This window comes from Thunnus maccoyii, chromosome 16 (genome assembly GCF_910596095.1).
Source record: "Thunnus maccoyii chromosome 16, fThuMac1.1, whole genome shotgun sequence".
NCBI classification, from domain to species: domain Eukaryota; kingdom Metazoa; phylum Chordata; class Actinopteri; order Scombriformes; family Scombridae; genus Thunnus; species Thunnus maccoyii.
In genome coordinates this window covers 18074024-18100433 of record NC_056548.1, presented here as the reverse complement: position 1 = coordinate 18100433, position 26410 = coordinate 18074024, and the positions used below count along the sequence as shown (strand labels likewise).

Sequence of the window (26410 nt, the reverse complement as noted above, 5' to 3'; positions counted from 1 at the left end):
ATCATTTGTCCACGGGACTAGGTTAATGCAATTTTTTGTAGGAAATCCACCTAACTATAACCCTAGCCTATAAAACAGCCAAGTCCAAAGATACTCTAAGAGACGTGGAGTAAGTCATGTCCACCTCATCACCCTTGTTGTTTGGATAATGAGAGACGGCTCATTAAATAAGGGAAAACTCTGTCTCCCAACGATGGGATGGAGAATTAAGTCCTGTGAGTCACTGTGAGCGCTAGTCCTGTCCTATTACCCAGGGAGCGGCACTGGCTGGTGATGGGATCAAATTCCTCATTGTCGTTGGGGCAGATGCACAGGAAGCTGCCATCGAAGTTCTCACACAGGGCCTCCCCACACAGCGCCAAGCTCATCTCGCACTCGTTCACGTCTGAGAAAGACAGGAAGGTGTGAGGTCAGTAAAGGATCAGGCATGTACGCACAGGCATGCGCTCAACAAGGTCGTGGCAAGGTCACACAAAATAATCTTTATTGTCTTGTTGCTGGAAGAGTAATTCACCAGTTTTTCCAGTTCAAGAAAAAAGTAATGCAGAAATTCATAATAGATAGATACATTTCTTAATAAAGTACCATATACAGTACATTTGTGAAATCAATCATTTTCTGTGAGGAGGAGACACTTTTTCCAAATGGTGGATGTCAGATTTTGGAGCAAATCTCATCTCCCTGTATATAAAATGGTGAAAGTTGTTTAAATTTGCTAAATAAAAGTGTCACAATTGTAAACTGAAGGATTAGTCTGATGATATTCTATATCAAAACCAAGAAAGTGTTATTCCATCTCTCAATGCTTTGTACTCAACCCCAAGCCCACTGATTCCTCCTGAAGAAATAAATATTTAAAAATGGGTCAGAGATATATACTCTCCTTATTAAAAAGACTAAATAATTTCCTAAATCAGCTGGGCACTGCAGGTTTTAGCAAGTATTAAATACTGCATTGGTTGAGGACTATTTTCAGCTGCGTATTAACACACATTTAGTGAGTGTTTCTGGCAGCAGGACAGCATATGTGGGATTGAATCAAAATAAACTACTACTCATTGTTAGTTTTAGTCTTTCAGGAGATTTGTTAATAACAAGAAAAAATGTAAAATATCACCAGATGTATCCTTTAAGCAGTAATGTGAAGTGGGCTTATCAATCTTGAGTATTTATTGCAGCGCAGTTACACACCAACACATCTGCTCATATCTCCGGATGGGTTGGTGTAGCCTTGGTCACACTTGCAGCGGAAGGAGCCGTCTGTGTTCTCACAGAAGCCGTGGCTCCCACAGATGGTTTCATTGAGGCATTCGTCAATATCTGCAAGGTCAGAGAGAAGTGCACAACATTAATATTTACAATGTCACTTCACCACAACAGACGTTCAAACTCAGTAAACATGGTGCCACTTTCCCAAAGTAAATTACCATTCTGACCTCACAATAACAACAGAAATCACTGCCATCATAACATGTCAGAAATTATGTACAGATTAGACAATTCATTAAGAGGGTTTTCAAACTTTGTGGTTTGAAATTCAGGGAGACTTTGTGACACTTAGTTCACTGGGACGTTGGTAAGTTTACAGCCTTTGCGTGGGCTAGGCATTTAACCAGACACTTCACATGCAGTAAGAGATTTTATGGCAGATTTTTGGCAGGAATTACTTCCCATCCTAATCGATTAATCTGTTTAAACCCAATTTTAAGTGTTAAATTGAAAGAATTCTGAATATGGCTTGATTTTAGGTCCAAAAGCGTCGCCAGAATCAAATCTGGCAGGAGGCAGCCCACAGTAGTTCCTTGTTTGCATGGCAATAAATCATAAAACAACATTAATAAAACTAGAGGAGGGACCATGCTATATATCAGTATATATGGAGAGGGAGAGGTTGTTAACACTGGACCAGCACTGCCGATTCTCGACCACTCACTGTTTAAAGGCAACATTTGTTAGCAATTTCTTATATAAATGATTTAGTATTTCTTGGCATACAGAGTACAACAGAGAGGCCAAAGACTGATACTGTTAGAGGGCAAGGTTGATTATAATTGTTTAAAAAACAATCAGAGAGTTTTAAATGATCACACTTTAGTCACGTGAATTTGTTCCCTGGTCAGTTTAAAGATATATTATGCAGGATTTGTCAGTTTGTGTTTGTAAACACAGCATTCAAAGTTGTCCCCTCCTTCCCAGGTCAACGAGAGCAAGGTGAAAGCAGAGCGAGAGACAGAGACAAAGAGTAGCGGTGGTCAAGCAAGCTAGAGAGTGAATGAAGAGAGCGAGTAGCACTGGCGAGAACAAAGCTATGAATCAGATGAATAAAACGTTATTTTTTTATTATTTTTTTAAAGCACAAATAAACACGCCCACAGCTCCTCACAACCCTGCGGGAGGGTGCCGCACTGCCTGATTTTGTGTGAATGCAGAGCTTCATCCTGTTTGCTGTGGGCTCTCTGCTCTGCGTGTGTGTAGCTCAGCCCCACCCTCAGTCAAGCAAAGCTCTTTCTACATCCATGACACAGAGACAGAGAGCAGAGCAGAGCGAGGAGGAGAGAGACGGAGAGAGCAATGTAACCTGGTCGCTACGCTACGAGTCCTGACCTCACACCCTGCACGCTGTTGTTGGCGGGGGCTACACACCCACTGCCCAAAGGCTGAGGCCCAGAAGCGTCCAAACACAAGATTGAGAGGGATTATTTTTGTATGAGTCTATAGATTGTTTTTTAGGAAAATCCTGCATAGTTTACCTTTAAGTTGCCACTGGTCAATATATCCCTACCTGTGTTTGGACAAGTTACCAAGCCTGGTGACATGCACCAGTTATCAGTTTTTCAATTCTGTTAAACTAAGACAGAACATTTTGGTAAATGCTTATTTAATCTAAAGAGCAAAGACACCCATACGAAATCCAATCTTGGTCCAGTCTATCAACCTTTAGTGAGGTATTTGGCAACTTATGTTACCACATCCTGTGACAGGTCTTTTCAATTTAGAAATGTTTTAAAATGCAGCTAAACCTAGTATTTATTTAAATCAGCTCTTCAATGTTTTCTGCAAGTCATTAAGTTCAGAACATTATGACAGACAGCTCTGTTATTTGATATGAAGTGCGTTGATGAAATTAGAGGACACACCACTTCATCTGTTTAAGCATCAGTGTGATTTTTTGTTGACTTTTTAGTTTCGTAACCACCCTCCATGTCCATCTCATTCAAAGTTTCCATGACTAATGGTAACTTGGTTTAGAAAAACAGGAAGGCCTATTTCAAACACGGAAAATAATGCTGACAATGAAATTACAACAATTTCAATATTTACATAATTTTTTGATTGATTACAATAAACAGCCTCATTCTGTACTTGTAAAGCTCATTTTGGACACATCTGATTCAGTTGGGAGACACAAGATGTCAAGTCCAATGGCACCTCAGAGGTTTCAGACAAACTGATTTATAGAGTGAAAAGCACATGTCATTCACATGTTGTCTAAACTTTTATTTTTCCTCTGAGCACTCATAGAGGCTGTGGGCCACAGAAACCACAACCAATCTGATTTGAGCACAGTGCTTGGCCAGGGCCCCGTCTGCGCCCCCCCCACCCCCCACCCCCAAACACAGACAACTGCTTTCTCAGGGTTGCTGAGGGACTAGTCTTCTGTCAGGGTTCCTGTCCTGACTTGGCTACTTCTCTAACATGCCTCTGGGGTCAAAGACAGGGTCTCCCACAAGCTAATAAAACTGCGGACACAAAACTGTCTTTGTCATTTTGTACAACCTTTCATAGGGAATTCTGAAAAGGACCTAAATTACTAGAATAGACTTGTGGGCTTAAATGGCTGCAAATGAAGGAGAATGGATGTACGCATACTGAAAACCGCCAACCCAGTAGATTTGCATTTTGCAGCTGAGGATTCATATGCCAAACTGGTGTAGTAAGAGGCTGCATAAAATTGCAAAATACATTTTTGAGAAGAATATTCCCACAGGTTAATCAAGAATATCCTCAGAGTAAGGTTTAGTGTATTCTACATCAGAGTTTGAGGAACATTTCCTCAAGTCTGAATAGTGTAGTTTGGAATGTTGGAATGACAGCGGCAGCCAGCTGGGAGGTCGGGAGAGGAAAGGCAGAGAAAGCTCTCCGCTAATATATGAAATAATCAGTGTCTGCAAGCCGCTTTTCATTCATGTGTAACATGGAACAAAATCCGTTGCAAACCACATGTTGTGATGAGATGCAATCAAAGTATCATCCCAGGGAGGAATGAGTGCACAGAGACCAAAACAATTTTAATGACTTTTGTTTTTCTGTGTAGTGCTTGTGTGGCAGGTTTACTTGACCATCCATTTAGATCCGTCTGCATCCAGAGAGAGAGTCAGCGTACTAATCATAGCATTAATGGCTTGTGGGAAAAAATGAATAACACAGAATGAGATAACTCCAACAAGAGCTAGTCTCACACCAGCAGGACATGGGGTTGCCTTTCTTACTCTTTCCATGTAATAATCAGTTACGTCAGGACACATGCAGCTTTGTAAATTGGCCGGAGGGAAGAACTGAAGCAGGGGAGAGGGTGAGGAGTTCAGTTTGGATGGGAGTTGCTAGGGGTAAGGGGCGACCCGAAAAATAGGCACCCATCCTAATAGTTTGACCCAGGAGAACGGGCTTCCTGGATAAGTGTGGGTCTCTGTGCTTTGTGTTAATCTGGAGCACATGGTGGCAGGCAACAATAATATAAGAATCAGTGACTGTTGGCTCACACTCCGCAGCCCACACTTCTGCCATATTCTCTGGGCAACCCCTTGTCTGATTGGACCCATATGCAGAGGTTATTTCACACGCGATTGGGCAAGGATGGGGTGAGGTATTTGTTTTCAGGGAACCATGTTTTTGCACTTTAACTGACATTACATCTTCAACCTGTCTTGGGTTGACTACAATGGAAGTTAAACTGTCAGATAATGAGCGTCCATCAAGGGAAAAAACATCTGCACAAGAACATGAGCAATCACACACATGGTAAAGTCTTTACATTTCTATAAGTTTACTGGGGTGGGAGGTTGGCATGAGTGTGACCGCAGACAATTTCCGCCCTTGGGCAAGCCTTACTAAAGACATGGCATAGCTCGAGTGAATTTATGAGCATGATGGTGAATTAAAGCTTAAAAACAATGACACATCCACTCATACACACATGCTGCCTTTTTCAGATGCTGTGCCCACAGGGTCCATGTGTGCAGCATCATTGCAGGGCTGCAATGATGCTTCACTGCTGCGGAAAAAACCCTGTTTTTCCCTTTTGTATTATGGCCTCTAAATCTAAATGAGTGCAGCGAGAAAGCCAAAGACAGCCGCTGCCCCTTCGAAGGTCGGTGAGTAAAAATAAAACAACGCCCCTCGCAGAACCTGCAAATTACAGTGTCTGGCCTCTTCTTAAATATTTGATGATTTTTACAAGCAGACAAAAAATGCCCCAGAGTAATTGAGCTCCCTCCCTTGACTTTTATTGGGGTGACGGCAGCATCTTCCACAACTTTTCATCGTGAGGTGAAACAAGCTGCTATTGTGTGTGGTTTTGGGCTTCTGAGGGTAAGAAGGGCTCGGTCCTCGATCTGGACGTGTGAGTCAATACTGAGCTGTACGAATGTTTGTTGTGGGGTCTAGTGAAATCATGACCAGCTGGCGTCATAACATAGCAACGGGAGGAACGATGGTCAGACATGGTCATAACTGGGCAACCGTACAGACAAGTTTAATCTGTTTTGTGGCACCAGAGGGGACACTGGGAAACTTTTTAAAATCAAGTCCCACCTAACTATAATTCTCTACAAGGCATGTCTGGTCAGGAAATGTATAACTTACAGCATATAACATGGCAGTTGAAGTCCTTGGCTGCTGATGTTAACATCTAACACCAAATAACGCTACACTGATTTGAATCTACAGTATATGAGCTGTTCAGCCGTATGTTGACTCTGACACTAAAGGAGCAGAGGTGAGCAGCTGGTTTCAATCTGCCCTTATCACACTGCAGGCCTCCACACTCTTCAGCTTGTGCCAGACAGACAACATCATAAAGTGCAGTGAGGAGGCAGCCACACGTAGCTGGGATAAGGGTGATGGAGGGGGTGGAGGTCTGATCTGTCACTGATCAACGCCGCAGCAGCGTATTCTCCCCTGATCTCCATCTGTTGATAGTCCAATAAAAACTCTGGGTCATGAGAATATGTGAGGCTGCGCTGCACTCCGAATGCATCTCTACAACCGTTGCAGTCTCTGGTTCTTTCTCTCTAACACAAACACACAGGCGAGGACGCACAAAAACTCACAGTTAACCACATGCACACACACAATCACCCACAAACACCCACAGCTTCCATCTGCAGTCCAATACATCATTCCATTCTGATGCTCTCAGACTGCTTTCCCCTCCTCGCCTGTCACTCTCCGGTGACTGTTTGGATTCTGTCTTAATACGAGGAAAATATTTGGCCTTTAGTTTTTTATCTCTCATAGACCTCATAAACTCGGCTTGTTGTTTTATGGTGCTATGAGAGCAACAAAGACAAGCAACACCACACTACAAAATAAAGAGTGCTAAGCTCAAATCGTTGTGCAACAAACCATATTAATATCACAAACCCAAGGTGTCTCTTATTGCCAGTAAACACATAAGGCTCCATGTATTCTGGATGTCATGGAGATGTGTCTGTTGTTGTTGGCCAGCTGTGGACCCAGATGTAGCAAATGTACAAATGCAGCCAGCCAAATCAGGTGACTGGGCTCCTCCATAGGGGGGACAAGGAGGTAAGGGACCATGTAAGCTGGCCTCACAATCCTATCCCCTATCCAAAGAAGAACAGCAGTGATCAGATTCCATCTTCTGTCTGCCAGAGGCACTCTATTAGCTTCATTGTCAGAAGGATGAGATTATTAGGAGCTACTGGCCTCACACACTGCCTCTAGTGACAGTGCATTCCTCTTTCTAAAGTGCCCCTATTTCAGGGGCCATTTCGCCTCATCTCCCCCATGGCCTCTTGTGTAGAAAGACCTTGAGTACCTGATAGCTTTTCATTCACATCAGCCTCTTTGTGTCTGTGTGCCAAACAGATATCATTATCTTCAGAGACCTGAAGAGTATGTAGAGTGATGAGTGAATTTGAGGCTACCCTATCTAAAAGTCAATCCCAAAGTGAATGGTAAATGGACTGACAGAATGGACTCCAGATACACACTGTATTTGGTCCACCGTCCATCCAATATTTTGCTTCAGCCAAAAAGGCTCAAAATCTGCCAGTTTTTTCTCAACACAGTGTTTGCTATTATTTTAACTATACGCGGTTTGACCACTCACCACAGTCTGTGGTGTCCTCTCCCTCAAGGCCGGGCTGGCAGTCCCTGAAGCACCGGTAGGAGCCGATGGTGTTCTCGCAGCGCCAGGTACCACACACTGAGCTTCCAAACTCCATGCATTCATTCTGGTCTGCGCAAAGAGACAGAGAGACAGATGTTGGTTAGTAACTGACAAACAGAGGCACAAACGCAACCACATGTGCAATCAGACACTAACACGGACGCATGCGCCCCCGCACACACACTCTTAATCCCTCCTCAGCTCCTTTGCTTCCAGTGTAATGGCTGTGCAGTAGAAGTCGGCCAGGAGGCCTGTGGTGTAGCTGTCCTCAGTAAACGCAGCAGGCAACGGGAATGGCCAAGAAAAATATTATCACAGCAACTAAAGAACTTGTGAAGGAGCTAAGGGGAGACGTTCCAGAGGGAGAAACACCTCCTGCTCACAATGGGGTCATTCATACTTCCCTCGGGGAAGAGGGAGTACAGGGCTGCAGCCATGTCATCCAGGCACCCCTCAGTCCTCAGACCATGGAGGAAAGCTGTAAGCCTGGCTTGAGCAATTTCATTGAAGCTCGTTCCCCACTGGCTATAGATAATCAATCATAGCCAAGTGCGCTATACTGAGTATGCTTAATTCTAAATGTAGCATGACAATCAAAGAGCTAATGCTGACATCTTGGGTCACGCAGAGAGTAGAAACCTCAGAGTAGAGTTTGGGGTCAATAATCACTATTATGTACACTACATAACTATCAGAAGGGAGTTTTATTCTGTCTTACCTTCACAGTCAGCCGTGTCAGCATTGAACTTGAAGCCAGATGCACACAAGCACAAGAAAGAGCCATCAGTGTTGAGACACTCGCCCCGGATGCACACGTTGTCTTTGCTGCACTCATCCTCATCTAAGGCAGAGAGAAGGGGGGGGGGAGGCAGACAAATTAAGAGAGATAATTAGAGAAAGGTTGGGCCAAGATTTGTTAGATATTGATTATTGCTAAATATCACCGTATATTCTCTGTCTTCTTTAAGTCTACGGGGAACACCACTCCTTTTCATAAGTATCCCAAAAAGAATGTGTAATCAAGCACTTGTCTGAACACAAGATGCATTGGCCATTTGGAGCACTTAACGGCGTACTGGCAAACAGGAAACAAGGGGAAAAAACACATCTACCTCAGCTTCTCAGGCTACAAGCCCTCCCTCTGACTCGTAAAAATTTATAATGAATGCTACATGCTTGATTAGCTGTAGATTGGTGGATAATTGCAGCATTACAACATAACTTGTAGGGTACTTGGAACAGGGGTAAAAAGGGGAGGTAGGAAAGTGCGGAAAACTCATCGCAGGGGAAAAGCCTGTCTTCCTTTTCCAAACTTTGATAATCAATTGAATCTTTCGGAGACGACAAGGTAAACACCCATTTGCAAAGATAGGATGAAAAAAAACAATACCCCAGACTATGAGTAAACACATAAATATGCAGTGACTGGATTGCTTTGGAGTTAATTCAAGGACTTCAAAGCCTGTATTGAAAGGCCCAGCTAGGCTATGGCACAACCTTTTGATTTGGATTGAATTTAGATGTGTTTCAGTCTGCTGTCAGCCCTTTATTATGTGTGTTCTGTTCTTTCTGAAAGGCTCAAGGCCAAGCATCATTTTGGCCTCACCTGACTAAACCCATCTTTCATTCCCATAAACTCACATACCCTCATCCTCCCTTCACCTCCCCTTGCAGGCCTATGTTAGAGGGGTCTGGCTTTCATTGTGTCAGCACTGTACACACAATGGTGGACTGCATGAAAATATACGACAACTGCTGATTTATAGGATAATCAGAGCCCAGTATTTGTTGTGGCGGGCAGCCAAAGTACCTGATGCAGGCTGGGCAGTTTGCTCGGTGTGCTGTGGATGATATCTGGCACAATGAGCCTCCAAAGCCTCAGTGGAAGTATGTCCCTATGCAAGGACTAACCCTAGTCCTCTTAGTCACCCTCGCCAATTGCAGGACCTTGCCAGCATTTTGCAAGACAGAGATTGAACACCTACAGCACCTGCTTCACATCACCATAGGATTATTCACTGCCAGGCATACTGTCGTTTACTTAACTTCACCTCTTACTGTACTTGCAGGACACACCAGAAATAACACTGATCCAATTCGGACATCCTAGCCAAAGCTATTTCATGTATTTTGACAGCAAATGCTTCAGTTTGTTGAAAAGAGAAGCTTGTCTTCCTTAGCTGATGATCAGGCTACATTTTTTCCCCCATTGCTATGACCAGTGGGTCACTGGGTGCGGCTGGAATAACATCAAACTGATGTCCGAGCTGAGAGCGAGTGAGCCGAGACAGTTGATGAGGCCATGGCCAATTACACAGAATGGTTGGACTGAGCACCCATGCCAGGAGTCCCAGGCTTGGCCTCAGCACCCATGAGGCAGGTATGCAGGGACAGTATGGTGAGGACACTGTCTGTCAGCCAGCTGCCATCGTATAAAGAAACTTTTCTATAAAACAACTTGGGCGATATGGGCTAAAAAACATTATTACATTATTACTAACTTTCTCCAATTGTGGCTGTGCCTCACCCAGTTACACAAATCCCATAAAACCATTAGAAAAATGATTTCCCATTGCTTTTAGTATTCTTGCTGCAGTGTGTTACTGCACCTTGGCAGCCAGTCCTTCCATTGATGGTGCTATATCCATTAGGACAGTTGCATGTGAAGGAGCCCTCGGTATTCAGACAGTTTCCCTCTCCGCAGATCCCCATGATGGTTAAACATTCATTGATATCTGTCACACACACAAGCACAAATATACACACATAGCTGTGTCAAAATGCCGACATGAGGTAAGCCACAAGAAATGCTTAACCACTAATGATATATTTTACGCGTGTCAAATGACACGCAGTGCATATGTGAGTGTGTATACCTCTGCAAGACGTCCCATCCACCAGCTCCAGACCGGCGGGGCAGGAGCAACTATAGGAGCCGATGGTGTTGGTGCACTGGCCTCCCACACACATGCTTGCGTCCTCACATTCATTCACATCTGCATTGACACACACATATAGACGTCATCATTATGAAACATTCACACCAGCTGTAAATCACTGGGTCTCACGCCAAAATTTCCCAAGTTTTGTCATCTGGGTGAGGAGCTTCCAGACCACAGTGAACATGTCAGAGAAGTCATGCATCATCTGCATCCGCAAGTAATAACTTACTATAATAGGTCATACAGGGCTGGAACGGATGACTGTGAAAATGATTACAAAGCCATCGTATATGTTAATGACCACTTTGAACCACCCACCTTCACATGAGAGTCCATTGGGCGCCACTGTGAAGCCTGGGTCACAGGACATACAGGAGAAGGAGCCCTCTGTGTTAGTGCAAACACCGGTGGGGCACGCACCTGGGGTCTCGCACTCATTGATGTCTGAGAGATAGAAGAAGAAGAAAAGGTTAGCTATAGGTTGTCATCTTAAGTAAAGAGTCCATTTTTTGCGAGTCCAATGTCTTATCTGTTAAAATTATTAATGGCTGAATGTGACTCAGTCTAACTTACTGCCTAACATACAGTAAGCAGAGCCCTCTTTATTAGATCGCACTGACAGTGTTTTATTAAAAAGGGTGGAAAGATAAGTATGCGGGACGGTCATCAAATCCAAAACAGCAAGCTATTACAGGTGGTGTATAATTACTGTATCTACAAACAGTCACTGGCTCGCTGTTATGTGATCATTGGAAATTCCTCGGCCTCGGTACAGATTGTATTTCTTAAGGAGAAAATAGTGTGGGCCATTGTTAAGTGATTGAGACGGCTCTGTTATGCCTTTGGGTGAACAGAGCGAGTTCAACAGGGCGAGCTCGCTGCAGTACGTGGAAGGCAGGGGAGTGGCTGACTTCATTTCAAATTAAGCCCTTAATATTTTCCATGGCATCAGAGAGACATCCATTAAAATCCTATCAGAGGCCGACTTGGACTTCAGCTTGTTTTGTAAAACTTTTTCCAAGCACAAAGACACATATCAGTGGGGGATCTTCCTCTCCGGCTAGATCCACACTTCCATTCAAAAACACACCACAGTATATGCAACTAACCGAAGCCATGTTTGAATCCATTTAAATAATCATTCCTTTTCCCCTTCCCATGAAGTCATGACAGATCTAACCTCCCTGGATTCGTCAAAGCAGCCGTGTTACTGCATTGATCTCATAAATCATGTCATGCTAAATTACTGAGTACTGTAAAGATTTTCTGTAATCATACTCTGGGTCTAATACATTCCTTTTTTACTGAGGTCTAAATCTGGTCTATTGTTTACTATAGTGACAGCTCAAACTATCGTAGGCAGGAAGGTAAATAGAGGTTGTTTTACCCTCACAGTTGTGACCGTCCTCAGACAGTTGCAAGCCAGCTCCACAGCTCCTGCAGATGTAAGATCCTGGTGTGTTGGAGCACAGCTGGCCCAGGCACACGTTAGCCACCAAGCACTCATCCACATCTGGACGCAAATACATGGAAACATCATAACACAGATTACCATCTCTGGCTTCAAATAAATACAGCTCGCCAGTTGTAATCACTTATATCGGTAATCACTGGAACTAGGAATTACAAATGTCGCCACCTCTATCTTTCTAGCTGAGCTATCTGCAGAACATTTGCCTGACATCATCATGTTCTATTTGAGGGCTGGTGTCTCATTGTGTTGAGCAAGGATCAGATGAGTGGTGCCAGAGACGGATGATTCCAGGATCCAGCTATGATGTGATGTCTAGGAGGTGTATTTTGGGATTTTGAGCTCAGATGATGGGGTTTTGTGTCCAAGCTGTCACACCTGATGCTGTTTACATACAACCTGAACCAGCTGGGAAAATGCTCTTGGCACATTCACCCTTAACAGAGACTCTGTTAGGTATGGAGGCAAGGCCTGGCATGTTTGGATGAAAGAGGATGCTACACGCACCTGTGTGCAAGTATACAAACATAACAAAGCACATTCCTGCACAAACACAGCCAAAAGTCTCACCGTCGCACTGTTGTCTGTCCTCAGAGACTCTGAAACCAGGTTGACAGACGATACATGTGAAGGAACCCTCTGTGTTTGTACATGTTCCTTGGGGGCATGTAGTGGGCAGCACACACTCATCAATATCTGGCATGAAACAACACAGACTATTAGACATTTATTGCAGGACAGGGGTGTCTCCACAGCCAAAACATCTAAATTCATGATGACAGGGAAGAACCAATATTCCCACCAGCCTGAATATAAGATATATACAAATGTTAAACAGTGGTCCATTTAGATGAGTGGTGTTGATAAACCAACCTTCACAGAGCTCTCCATTATATGATACTCTGTAACCTGTAGGGCAGTTCTCACAGGTGTAAGAGCCTTCAGAGTTTAGGCAGATCCCGTTGGCACAGGTCGACAGGGACTGGCACTCATCAATGTCTGTGTGGAACACATGCACACCAACATAGACATGCTTGGACATCACTATAAGACTGACAAAATTCTGTTGTAAAGCAAAGAATTTGTCCTGAAAAACTGCTCAAATGAGATGCTGAAAAAGTCTTTAACAGTTGTTACAAAACTAATGTTTTTTTACTAAATGAGGAACACAGCTGGAGATTGATTTTACCTTCACACCTCTGCCGGTCTGGAGACACTTTGTAGCCAGCCTTACACCTGGTGCAGGTGTAGGATCCCTCCGTGTTGGCACACACCCCACCAAGACACAAGTCATCCTGAGCACACTCATTCACATCTGGACACAAAAAGACCCTAATTCACCACAACTGGGAAAAATCATCACTATTTACCAGTGTTTGTCGACAATTGCATCTCAGTGTAAATCAACAGAGGATTTCATACCTTCACATCTAAGCCCATCAACAGATGGTCCAAACCCAGGCCTGCAGTTCTGGCAAGTGTAGGAACCTGCAGTGTTGATGCAAATTCCCGCGGGGCACACATTACCAGTTGCGCACTCGTTGACATCTAACAAAAAGAAATAATTTGCAGACATTATGCTGCTGTCGAGAGAGCTCCACAAGCTGTAAAGTATGCTGTGATGAGTTACACCCAAGAGCTCTAGATAATCCTTTGCAGACCTTCACAGGCTTTGCTGTCTGAGGTGACTTGGTAACCATGGTCACAGGTGCATTTGTGGGTACCGTCCAGATTGAGACAGCGGCCATGGAGGCAGACTTCTGGGAGCACACACTCATCCACATCTGGAGAGAAGATAAAGAGGAACAAAAGGGGGCCTCAGAAAATAAAAAGACAACCGCAAACTCTTTGTAGCCTTTTTATAAACCTTCAATGGTACCGCAAAGGCTTCTGTAGAAGCGCTGTGGAGAAATATTTACAGAGCTGTTACTTTGAGATGTTAAAAATGTCTGATCTTTTGACTGACAGTTACCTTGGCATACGTTGTCTAGTGTGAGTTTGTATCCTTGGAAACAGTTGCACCTATAGGAGCCCTCAGTGTTGACACACCTACCAGGACCGCACACAGTTTGGTTCAAGCACTCGTTAACATCTGGGGACAGGCAGAGTCAGGACAGGACACAACATGTACAGTATAAGTTTGTGATTTTAGGTTTTATCTTGCAACAACTGCAAGGGTTAGTTTACTCAAAATACAAAAAAAATATTTTCTCACTGAAACCTAGCCATCCAGATAGTTTTGGTTTTATTTGTCAAGGTTTTGAGATATCGGCCTGTGGGATTTTGAGACAAACATAATTCACCATAAGATGCATGGTTAAGGATCCCTGTGGGAAAATTTGCCATAGCTATAAAGATGTGTATACAAAATAAAGGTTGCAGTACAGCAGTAAAGGGGAAACAATTACAGCATAATTAGTGTGCAAAATAACAGCAGTCATTAAATTGCATCAGTGCACAGGTCCAAACCTCATTCATGAAGGCCTTTTACTGTTTGGGGTAGTAGCTGTCTTTTCCACTTCATGAGTCAGAACAGTTGACCCAGGAATTATACTTGTGGAAAACCTCATGCAGAAACATTATTTTATAGTGGAATTTATCAAGTGTTAACAAGAAGGTAAAGGTGTGGGGAGAGAAGGCAGTCCGATGATGTGAGAGTAAGAGACAATAAAGAAGGAGCAGAAGGAGGAGGAGGAAGGGAAAACGGGTAGAGGAAGGAAAAGTAAGGAGGTGGAGAGAGGACGTTACTGAGAGGTGATAGACACGGCCAGAGCACGGTGAAAATACTGCGAGAGAGTCACAGGCTGGGTTTTGTTTGGCCAGCCGCGGGTACTGCCAAACGTCTGTCAGTGTGGCCCAATGCTTTGTTTCTGCAATCATTCCGCATATCTCAGGCCTCTGCGATAAGCCCTGACAAGGGAATGGAGCTGTTTTCTCTATCACACCAGCAATTAGGCTTATCCACGTTTCAGCCAATTGGGCCCAAACTACTGTGCTGCTGTCAATTGACTGAAGCAAATACTGGAAACCCTGCACTCATGTTGCCTGTTTATGTGACTCCCACAGCGCCAGCCATGTACTGTAGGTCTGTTAGCAGTCTGAGTGGATATTCAGAGTAAAAATATTTACCTAATGTTATCCCTCATTTACCAGGTTCCTCTCAGTTACTATTTATACACCACAGATTTATACAGACTGGACAATATTAGTGAGCTGACAAACAGAAACTAGCTAAAGCGGTGTTTTCTCTGGAAGCAAAGAAAGCATGAGACTTTAAACAAGGGCACACATGCCAGTGATTTGCTTCCATCAGACATCAGGCTCACTGAAAAATCAGTTTTAAAGAAGTACCAGCAACTTCTAAAGTAAATTTCCATATTTTCCATCATTCATTCAGTCTCTCAGCCTTTCACATTTCTGGAATACTGAAGCCATAAGCTTGGGTTTCTAAACAAATTAGAGGGGTGCAAGGTCATAAAGAGGGGATGTGGTAAGTAACACCAGTCAGGCTGTTATGTAACTGGGCCACTTTCAGGATGGGAGCTTCTAGCGTGTTAGCTTAAACACAACACACGCCGAATGTAGTTTGTTGGCCTTTTGTGTATTCAAATCTAATAATCCGCAGTAAGATTTTTACAGTGGATCACAGACAACACTATGGGTGAGTGAGAGAATTTGTTTGTGTTGGGACCTCTTCGCAGAGGGGAATTGAACCTTTGACCTTCTCATACATCTCCTTTGACTGCTCAGCCTTCTCACCTAGCCCAGCAGTGGTAATAAAGCTTCGCTGGCCTCCACTGGGCCCAAAAGTACAGTGGCCAGAGCTCTCCAACAATAATATGCTGTTTGTTCAAGGCTGTGGCCAAGAGAAAATATTTGGACTCTCCCAAATTGAAGTATTATCAACAATCTTTTTACGGGGGCCAGTGATATCTAAAGATCAGCAATAACACGGCAAATGTGTTTAAACAATATTGGGGATATGCAGAGGCTGCTGGGCGGAGGAGTTGATATTTCATACGTAGAGATGCTGAATGGACAGAGAGGGCGGACAACTGAGCCCAGCCCATGTAATATAGCTATTATCACTGTGGTTTTGGGCTGTCGTTTGGGCCCAGTAGCGGTCCACAGTGGATATAAAACATCCAATGCAAAGTCCTTTGAAGCATAAATGCAATTTATTTTATATAATTTTCGTGCACATCAGCAGCCGGCATGTCCTTTTGAGCAAAAAGCCGCAATTCAGTAGAGCCAATTCAGCTTGAGCTATTCAGTGAACTGTGCATCACAGGCTGTCAGCAGGTCATTAACGGCACGGCTTGTTGCCATGTCGCCTTGGTTATTTTTGGTGATGCCAACTGGGAGCAGCAGCTTTGTCTACGTAAATGTTACCTAATACAGGAAGCTTTTACAGCGAGGGGAACCCAACTTATTTCCATGCAGTGGTTGGAAACACCCTTTGGAGTTTGGGAAAGATGCAGTGGTGCTGCTGCTGCTATGATGGGGCGTGGGCTTGCCTTACCCAGACATCTTTCACTGACTGGCCTGAACCCTGGGCCGCAGGCCTGGCACTGGAAGGAGCCGGGAGTGTTGATGCAGACACCGTTGGGACAGGAGCTGGGATCTCTGCACTCATCTATATCTGCTCGAGGAGAAGGTGAGACATGAAAATAATCATTTGAATCATCAGCTATTATCAAAACAATTTGCACATCCATGGAGGGAAAAGAATGCAAGGTCACAAATGCTAATATATACAAACTGAACTGAACATAGTTTTCTTCTTGGCTCAGACTAGAGGAAAATCTACCAGGCTACATATAAACTCATGGCAGCAAACAAATAGGTTTGGCTAGCATTGTGCCATTACATTAAGTTGACTTGTGTGTGTGTATGCTTCAAAGGCTCTGTGTGTGTGTGTGCATGTCACCTTCGCATTGGCCTCTCCAAGACTTGGCATAGCCACTGTTGCATTCACAGGTGTAAGATCCTTCTGTGTTGATGCATTCGCCATTCTGGCACTTGTTGGGCATGCTGCATTCATTAATGTCTGCCAGTTTGAATGAAAACCAAGGAAAATGGAAAAGAAAGTGACTATTGTGTTCCACAGCATTAATTAGGGCAGGATGCTTTTTTAAATGAACAGCGCTGACAGACAAGAACCTGCAGTCTAACAGAAAGTTAGACAGCTAACAGCAGCTTGTGGTGTCTTTCATCCATCAAGAACATTATACATACTGCCGTCATGTGTGTTATGTCTTACCTTGACAAAACTTCCTGTTCTGAGTGATCACCTGGCTGTAGCCGCTGTGGCATTGACAGGTGTAGGAGCCATAGCTGTTAATACAGCTGCCCTTTCCTTCACATGGGTCATCGTCGCACTCATTCACGTCTGCAAAGGGAGACAGAGAATGACAGAAGACAAAGAAGGAGAGGAGTTTTAATGCAACATTATATCGCAGCTCCATTTCACCAGGAGAGACTGTTCACTTTCCAAGCTCTGACTTTGGAGCTCCTCTACTGTACAGGCATTCCTCTGTGATGGGCCCGAGCCCAGCCGATTGCAGCAGAGGCTGCAGCCAAGGCCTTCACCGTGAGGTAAGGGATCACAGCACCGTGGCAGCTCTTTGGATGGCCTATACGCTGTTGTCAGGAATCACAGAACAGGTCAACATAAACAAACGTATCACTTTCATTTTGGCTCGCTTCATTTCTCAAGGCTTCTGTGCCGTGTAATGTTTGGTGTTGAAGCCTTGCTTGCACCGAGATGATGATAGACAAAACCGCCGAGGCCTCTGCTGTCAGCATGTGTGTGCTTGTGTGCTCCTCCTTCTCTTTGAGTGTCCTACCATTACCCCTGTCTTAGTCCGTATGCCTCTCTCTCTCATCATTGCTTACCGATGCAGTTGGTCTGTAGCGCACTGAGCTTGAATCCAGGCTCACAGTGGCAGGTGTAGCCGGTCTGCACAGGAATACATTTCCCATGGCCGCATATGGTGGGGGTGGTTGCACACTTGTCAACACCTTAAGAAAGACCACAGATAGATGTGCACAGTCAATACTCAGATAACAGATAACAATATTGTTGACCTTGGGTTACGCAACATCACAGACACTAAAAAAAAAAAGAAGAAAGTGCATTCCACTAACACATGTTGCTCTCCATGGGAACCGTCTTACTGTTTTATAGGTGGGGTCTTGGATGAGAGGACAGGTTTTACAGCACTGTAGCGTTCTAACAGGTGGTATGGACCACTTACAAAGGGGTCGGCAAGGAACAGGTCATGCACAGTAGAGCCTAACATTACTGTTGTTCTTGTCTTTTTCCGTCCAAATGGACTGTGGTAAAACAGAGACATGGAACTGAGCCCCTGTGTCTGACTGAACTACGTCTTTCTCTGTAGGATTACTGTAAATTCTCCTCACTCCCTCGGTATCTCTATCACTCTTTCTCTCACTTTACCCGCCACCCAAACAGACTCTGTTCTGCTCTTCTTCCATTTTTCATAAATCTGGACTCTGTCCACTCAGAATAGCTTCACCTTCCAAGAGGCACACTTTTTCTTGGTTTTGTGCCCTCTCACCCTCTGTGCAGCACGGCATCTTCAAGCCAATTTGGCTTGAGAAAAGGGGTCAAATAAAAGCACAATACAAGCTCTCCTGGGCTAAACTCGGGGTAAGCCTACAAAAATGTCTTATAAGACATGCCTGTGTCTGCCAGCAGTTGACTGAGAACAGAAAAAATGAGAGTTGAGTTTTATGCTGCTCTTATGCTCTTACACATGGTAGTCATACAGCTCCACACCCAACTGTCATTTGGGTTTTTAGATATATATTCAGTGAGATGGGACAAGCGCAGTTTAATGTATGTCTTACCTGTGGCTGTGGCTGTGGCTGTGGCTGTGTCGGTTGTTTCCCTTGAATCTGGCTTCGGGTGAATGCTGGTGGAGTCTGGAGAGGTTTCTGTTAAGTAGAATAAGGGTAGTTATGAGGTACTGGGTGAGCACGAACAGAGACAACCACTGGCACACAAAGTAAGTTCTCTTTCTCTACAACCTAAACGATACACTGCTTGTTTTCCCAACCACTACTGCCTTTGGCTGTCATTCACTGACACAATTGTATAAAAATGATCTATACTTTTCTCTAGGCTAAAAACAGCACACGACTGGACTCACAGGACAGAGTCAAACTTCAGACTTTATTGTCAATGTTTTCACTGGCGCAAAGGCAGAGCCGACACAAGGACTAAGACTGCCACCGCTGTGCAGGAGTGAGCAATTTATAGAGAATACATCACGTCTGTGCCTGACTGAAAAAACAGGAAATCACTGTTAGCCCTTGAGCTTGGAGATGCTAAATCAAATCACAATAGAATAGATAACAGTCATAACTCTTGTTAACGGTGAAAAAGTAGTAGTGTATGAATAAAGGCAAAAGAACAAATACCTGGATATTGAAATGGTGAGTCAGTCACAACAGCTGGCTAGAAAACAAGCAAATATCACTTGTTAAAAAGATTTTGGTTACAGCATCGCACACTTATGTTCATACAGTATGTCTGGTTTTGTCTTCCTATTCAGCGCTAATTAGCTGTGTGCATACACCAAAATGTGGTCTGAATAAGTTATGTAATCATAACAAACCCTCCAGCTGAGATAGCTAGAGCATATCGTTCTAAGATAAACATTTCAAAAGCATGTGCCCAGAGGTCGACAGGGAGGGAGAACTTACCGGGCTCAGAATTTCCACATCTGCCACGAGACAGAAAGAAGAGGAAAAGTTTATCAGTAGCGAACGTTGACATTCTGTTTGCATTAAGAAGCACCTTTACTGAATACACACAACATACACAACAACCTGTGTTCTCCTTAGGCACTTGACTTGCAGCTTTGGAGGTCTTTATTTCCAATAAAACAAAGCTTATGCCACATTTATCCTTTAAGCTGGGCAGAGAAAGCTGCATCTAAAAGGTAGTGCAGACAACTGGCCGAGGAAAAATGCAAAGAGAGACGAGGAAACAGATATCTGTGATAATGAAGACAAAAATCCATAAATATTTACGGAATTTTTTCCTGATATAAATCAAAATGTCATGGCTTAGCCAATAAAGTATCTCACAAGCATTAAATCAGGAAGATACATTTTCAGAAAATCCTGAGGATTTAGATGTATGGCCAGTGCGGATTACTTGTGTGTATTGCTGTGATGCTCGGAGGGGTTTCACTTTGATGGATGGGGGACATGAATACTACTCTGAATATGCTTGGTGCTGGATGAGGCATTTATTTATAGAGATGAAAACATCCTGTTGATGTTTGGATTCTTACAAAATCCTAAGCTACATCCCGTAAAAAATTCCTATTGCTTAATCGTTCTGCTGCATTGCATAGTTCATACCAGGGACTGTGGTAAAAATGTTCAAGTGGTTAAGTGAATGCCATTTTTGGATGAGTGCAAGGCCTAAGTGCATAATATGTAAGGAACATTCAGCAGAAACAACTATTCATCTATTTACTATTCAAAGTAAACATTTACCAACCTTAAAGTCAACTTGGCAGAGATGCAATGTACCAAACATTTTATTCTCACCTTCCGGCTGTGTAGGTGTCTCTATGGCTGGTTGAGAGGGATGACTTGGCTCCTGTGGAGTGAGAGGGTACTGGGGTGCTTGCGGTGTCTCTGGATACTCAGGGTACTGAGGTATTTCTGGAGTCTGTGGGTAGCTGGGATACTGTGGCCCGCTGGGCAGCTGCAGTGAGGGCTGGGAGGATGGAGGCTGAAAGTGGGTGGGGCTCTGCTCCTCCCAAGACACTCCTGTGCTCTGCAGAACACCGTGCTCCAGCTGTCTCAGAGAAATCTGCACATCAGAGCGCGAGTAGGTATATCCATGACCGGCTGGGCAGATCTCCTTGAAATGGTCTGCATTGTAGGAAACACACAACAGCAAACCATAAACCATGGAAAACATTACCTCTGTATCCTGCTTTCGAGCTCCTAAAGCTAACACGAAACGCTGCCAGAATATAATTGTAACTCATGTTTCTGTCTGATGTTCACAGCAATACCATAAGCCATCCGTGTAATACTGTTATGTTGAGCATGCTATGCTTTACTGTGTGCTATGAATGACGAGGTTGGGTTTCAGCTATTATTGCTGCAGAACTAGCTAGCTGGCAGGCCAGTGACAGCTGTCACAGAGGGTTACCAGCGGGGGGATTTGGAAAGATTGGGGGATATCTGCACACTAAAACAAACAGCCATGCCAACAAGGGAAGTAGAGCATCATGTAATACCGAATGACCTTTGAACTCTTTGGTGTAAAGACGTGCGAGTGAGAGGCTAATGGAGGATTGGCTGGCTAGATAAAAGGAGGGAGACTGCACCTCTTTGTGTCTGAGCCCGGCAAACCTCAGCAATGGTGAATCCATTACAAGTGAGAAGCTCTGTGTCCCCTACCTGACCTGAAACCAGCAACTCTACGCCAAAAGAGTCTGGAATAGAGATATGAGTAATGACAGATATGTGGTCGCTGTAAATGCTTGTGTAAATGCAGGAAATGTGGATATGATAGGCTACTGAATGATGAATTTAAAGTGGAGGGAAATGAGGCTATATATGATCAGGAGCCACATCAGAGAAACTGGAGTAAATATGGAATGAAAGTCAGCAAGCTCCTGTTACGGAGTCTCAAGTAATGGGCCTGGCCTGCTTTGTTCAGAACACGGCTCTAACAGCTTGTCAGGCCATACAAAAGCCAGGGTCCGAGGAATCAGAGGCTGTGTGTCTGTGTACTGTGTCAGTCCTGGCTGAGCAGCACCATGGAGGTCTGTGTCTGTGATATCTGATCTATGACAATCCCCATGAATCACTGGCCAGTACAGACACTCCATAAAACCAGCCTGTTTCTCTCAGACTTTGAAGATTAGATCGGTATGAAAAAAAAAACCTACTTCCCATGTTTCACTTGGCCAAGCTATTTATTTCTGCTGTGAAGCTTTGCCGGTCTATTAGTGGGGTTTCTCTCTGAGGGTTGGAGTGATAACACAAGACTGACTCCCACTATTATGTAGTCTCCAAAATATGAAAACTGTTATGTTTTTGGTCCCTATCCATTTCAAACACATTTGGTTATTTTGAACTGCTTTACACGCCTGGCAGACAGCAGAATGTGACTGAGTGGTAAATATTCTTTGCCTGTTCTTTCACTATCACTGCTAGACATTGCGTAAGATTACACGTGACATTTTATATCTGCAAAAGCGTATAACCCTGCAAGATGTTCTTCAGCAACTACTGTCCAGTAAAACCAGAAACGGACTTTAGGTTTGCAGATTGAGGAAAAGACAAGTCTTAGAATTTAAACTGTGTGTGTAGTAGAGGAGTTTTTGGTGGTTATACCTGTTCCTGGCAAAGGGCAGCGATCACACCCAGCACCCCAGGCTTTGCCCACTCGGCTGCAGCAGCAGATCTGCTTGGTGATGTGCTGAGAAAGTGGCAGAGAACATGTGCCTGCTGACACTGATCTGTAGCAAAATGCCCTCTGGTCTGACACCGCCTTGTCCGCTGGAAAGAAAGTTGATACATCCATCACATAAACCAATGCAATACATAGCAAAATGATCTCAACCTTAGATTATGTTTTACAGATAGATAATGTTTTACAGACAATGAGCAATACTTACAAACACAGTGGCTCCTGGCAGGGTCTAACATGTAGCCTGGTTTACATGTGCACCTGTAGCTTCCTTTAGTGTTGAGACATTCAGCATTCTTACAGAGCCCAGGCAACAGGCACTCATTGATGTCTGTGAAACATGCACCACGTCAGTCATGTAGTATCTAGTACATTCAGATTATGGAAATATCATGAAGTCATGTTTTTCCCCTGACAAGAATTTTTTGAACTCCCACTGAACCCCTATGACTAAACTTCATACAAGTATCAATATCGGATTAAGAGCTCTTAGAGCTTTCAGGTCTGCAGACCAGCAATGATGTAAGGCTTCAGAAATAATTTACACCTTGAAAGGTGACAAAATATTGCAATTGATCATGTAGTCAAAACCACCAGCTGTTGGAAGGGAATGAAATATGGAAACTTTTAGGTTGCACAATTGTGTAAAACCAAGGAGGAGTGATGACACAAGGGAAACACATGCAGACCAGAATGCACTCAAAATAACTGAGATATTATAAACTCTCAAAGCTGTGGTAACCTTGACTTTGAAAGCTGGACAGTCAGGCGCACACTGAGGAAATAGTAGAATGTTGTATATAATCATTCTTCCTCCGCATCTTTCCGTTACAGTGTCCAATAAGGTCACAGCATCTTCCGCTTACGTCAATGAGTGAAAGTCATAAAGAGGTTTTTTCCCTCTGTCTGGCCTAAACCGTGTGCTGGAGCGATACGGGGGCCAGCAGAGTGTTTGCTTATTGCTCCAACAGCTCCCGAGTCACTAAGCCAAATGGAGGCAAGCAAGCCAGTTAATGTGCCAGGCAGGAGCATAGGGGGACATATTTCAGGCGCTTAGTCATGCGATCACACTGGGACCAGGCAAAGTTTGTTGTTCTACCGTGTTAAACAAAGAGTACATCATTAGGTCTTTTCCTATTGCTTTGATGACTGGAACCCGACAGCCTGCCACCACAGATTTTCCCAATTCTAATTAATCTGCTCTTGTTTTGTTGTTTTGCTTCCTGCTGGAAAAAGTGAGCTTATAAGGGATTGAGGCTGATAAATTCTGTGGACTGAAGCAAATCCAGGGAACGCCTCAATGTTTCTTTGTTGTTTACTTTGCAGTTGTTTCTTCTTTTGTATCTCAGTGGCTCTTTGTTTCTCTTTGCACTTTTCTATCACTCTTACACATACATTTAAACTGAACCTGGCCTTACAATCACAAAGCATCCAGCTTCTATGCCATTACAGTATAAACAAGCCTGTTTCTCTATAAGCAAAGGCGACCTGTCACTGCAATTTGTTTGGATGAGCCAGGATGGGGCACATGCTGTGAAGACAATGAAGCAGACTGCAGATGTCATGCCTGCCTCTGCTGATATTAACACTTTAAAACCTAAAAACAACAGTATTCTGTATGCAGGTGCTGTGGGGGCTTGGGTTTAGTTTTAACAGCATGCTTTCTGGTCAGAGTTCAGGTCAGTATTGGGCTCAGTCTTCATCACATGGGGTCTTTAATCCCTGGTTTGGTTGAGTCCCAGATTAGTGCTATTGTTACAGTCTGCTGGTGGGTTGACTGGGATTGAAACTGACTTCCATGACAACCTGTCATGGCCAGCACTAATCTCAGCATCATTTTTGAATTTATGCTTGGTTGCTCTCATTGACATATTGTGGTAAGAGCCCAGAATCCATCAGAAGCTTGTATCATGACTGTTTTTATTGCTTCATGACATATATGAATAACTGCAGTACATCGAAAAAGTTTCACAACTCTGGCCTAAGTGACAACCAGTTTGCTGTGGCCTTACATGACCTTACCCGCTCCTAACTTCTGGAAAAACCAAGATTCACATTAACACCTGCAGAATTATTTATGGGCACTGTAAAGAAAACTGGCAGCATTACTCTCTTTATTATGTATTGGCTGTTATAGCCAAAGGGAGTACTGTATAACTACTTTGGAAGTCTTACACCAGACATAACTTATGGAGCCAGAAATGCATCCATTTAGAAACTGTGAATAGGGAATGCTCATTCCCAAAATACTGCCAGAGCAGCTATTGCTGGGAAAAGTTTTCAGTGGCTTTCTACTGCATAACCAGATACATCGAGGACTCTCAACCTGTTGACCCAATATGATAAATGTTAAATGAAAGTGTTTTTAAATTGTTTGTAGCTTTTATTAAGCTGATCCAAAATGTGAAAAGAGTTATGTAAGACTTCCATCATCTCATCTTTGAAGTGGTGTATGAGTAATGTGACCTGCTCCCAGCACCAGTTTACTGCCTACAATAGAGACTGCACATGCATCTATGTGGGCCTTTCATCTAACAAACACAGCTACAAATGGCCAATTCAGCTGACCTAGTTTCCGAGAAGCACTTTCTCAGAAGATAAGGAACCTTCTCTGAAGTCAGAGATCAGCATATGGCTTTGATGGGGCATCTTATCGTATCATAGTGTGAATGTTTCTGACCACAAGGTTCACCATAAGGCAGAGCAGTGCATCATGCCTGTTACCAAATGTGAGACAAGCTCTGCTCTTTTCCAGTAAAATACACTTCAAGCAGTGCCGACTAGAAGTCCCAGTTTGGCAAGCTGGACACCATCCTGATAATAATGAGAAAAATCCCAGAAAAAGCAGGTTTTTGCCTTTTTGGCAATTGTTGCAAAACCTGAAATTAGAAATAATTTTTGGGAATGGAGCTGCCACTGAACGGGACAGAGACTTTAAAGAACTCCAGTAAATATTGTGGGTAACTGTCAGCTTTGCTTTTTTGGAACTCAAGAAATGAGCAACTGAAAGGGAGGAACATCTTGAAGCAATCATACAAGAAAAGCATGAATAATAGAAAGCTAAATTTCCACATTTGTTGGCTAGTTGACACACTATTGGAAAATAAGTACGTCCTTGTCCACAGGTCTTTGTTATATTAAAATATGTTTCCCAGGTCAATCATTACCTGAGAACATCAATAGGCCAATAGTGCTGTGCAGATCAGAAAACTTGTTGAACTTGCTGAACTAGTGGATGAGGCTACAGAGGTTACAGATGTAGTCAAAGCTGCCCATTGGACCATTGTTGTTGTTACACTCCACGGGCTTCAGCAAGCATTGCCCTTTGGATTATGACACCATTAATCAAGTCAGTGGGTATCAAGAGGACCTATAAATCCTAACTGTCATTGACAGAGCTTAAACAAGTAGATTGTCAGTAAAGCTGCATTTTGTTATTCAAAGTCTAAGCATCAGCTGTCAGTGCTTTCCCTTGTTCACAGATCAAGCAGCACATTTTTGTTATGTCTCTGAACCAAGGTTTATTTGTCGATTAATTCCAGTGTTGTAAACTAACACCACCAACAAATATAAATGGTCTGAATTCTACAGTGGATGACTGTATACAGAGCTACTGCTTCATGTACTGTCAGCCAGCTGACATCTAGCCATCTCTGGGATGCTGTGATAGAGGAAAACACAGTGTACATGCAGGACCTGAGTTTGTTTTAACATACAGATGGATGGGTGAACTGCCAGCCATACAGCTTTTCATCTGCTGGTACACTTAGGGAGGCTGAGCAACAAACAAGTCTGCAACCTGAATAATACTTTTACCATAATCGCAGCCTGCTGTACCATTCTCCACTCAGAACCCCAAAGACCAATTAAGACAACAGCCCCATGCGCTTATTGGCTGCTGAACTCTGACCCTGGAGCAAGGCTAATTGTAGTCTTGAACTGATTCCCATAGGAGCCAGACATACAGCAAGGAATACTTTTATAGAAGTCCTCAGGGGTCCAAGTATGCATGGAAACATATGGGCAGTAACTTTTTATCACATCCATGCCATTATATTTAATAAAACTTAGTAATCCTATGTTTCTGTGATGGGTAAACTACCTAT

The 26410-nt window shown here is 43.6% G+C and overlaps 1 protein-coding gene across 2 annotated transcripts in view; it reads right to left on the bottom strand.

Moving 5' to 3' along the window:
• Positions 1-26410, bottom strand: part of LOC121880933 (latent-transforming growth factor beta-binding protein 2-like) — an 83975-nt gene that overhangs the window by 7901 nt on the left and 49664 nt on the right. For both annotated transcript variants that reach the window (XM_042388568.1, XM_042388569.1), the window contains exons 10-33: positions 22513-22635; positions 22229-22393; positions 20420-20749; positions 19562-19581; positions 19277-19313; positions 18704-18790; positions 17726-17851; positions 17091-17219; positions 16758-16877; positions 16350-16469; positions 13800-13919; positions 13489-13611; positions 13250-13375; positions 13017-13142; positions 12701-12826; positions 12398-12523; positions 11744-11869; positions 10675-10800; positions 10291-10410; positions 10024-10149; positions 8133-8255; positions 7355-7483; positions 1192-1320; positions 251-385 (exon numbers count right to left, since the gene is read on the bottom strand). In XM_042388568.1, coding sequence (XP_042244502.1) covers positions 251-385; positions 1192-1320; positions 7355-7483; positions 8133-8255; positions 10024-10149; positions 10291-10410; positions 10675-10800; positions 11744-11869; positions 12398-12523; positions 12701-12826; positions 13017-13142; positions 13250-13375; positions 13489-13611; positions 13800-13919; positions 16350-16469; positions 16758-16877; positions 17091-17219; positions 17726-17851; positions 18704-18790; positions 19277-19313; positions 19562-19581; positions 20420-20749; positions 22229-22393; positions 22513-22635 — 3018 coding nt within the window. The remainder of the gene's footprint in view (positions 1-250; positions 386-1191; positions 1321-7354; positions 7484-8132; positions 8256-10023; positions 10150-10290; positions 10411-10674; positions 10801-11743; positions 11870-12397; positions 12524-12700; positions 12827-13016; positions 13143-13249; positions 13376-13488; positions 13612-13799; positions 13920-16349; positions 16470-16757; positions 16878-17090; positions 17220-17725; positions 17852-18703; positions 18791-19276; positions 19314-19561; positions 19582-20419; positions 20750-22228; positions 22394-22512; positions 22636-26410) is intronic.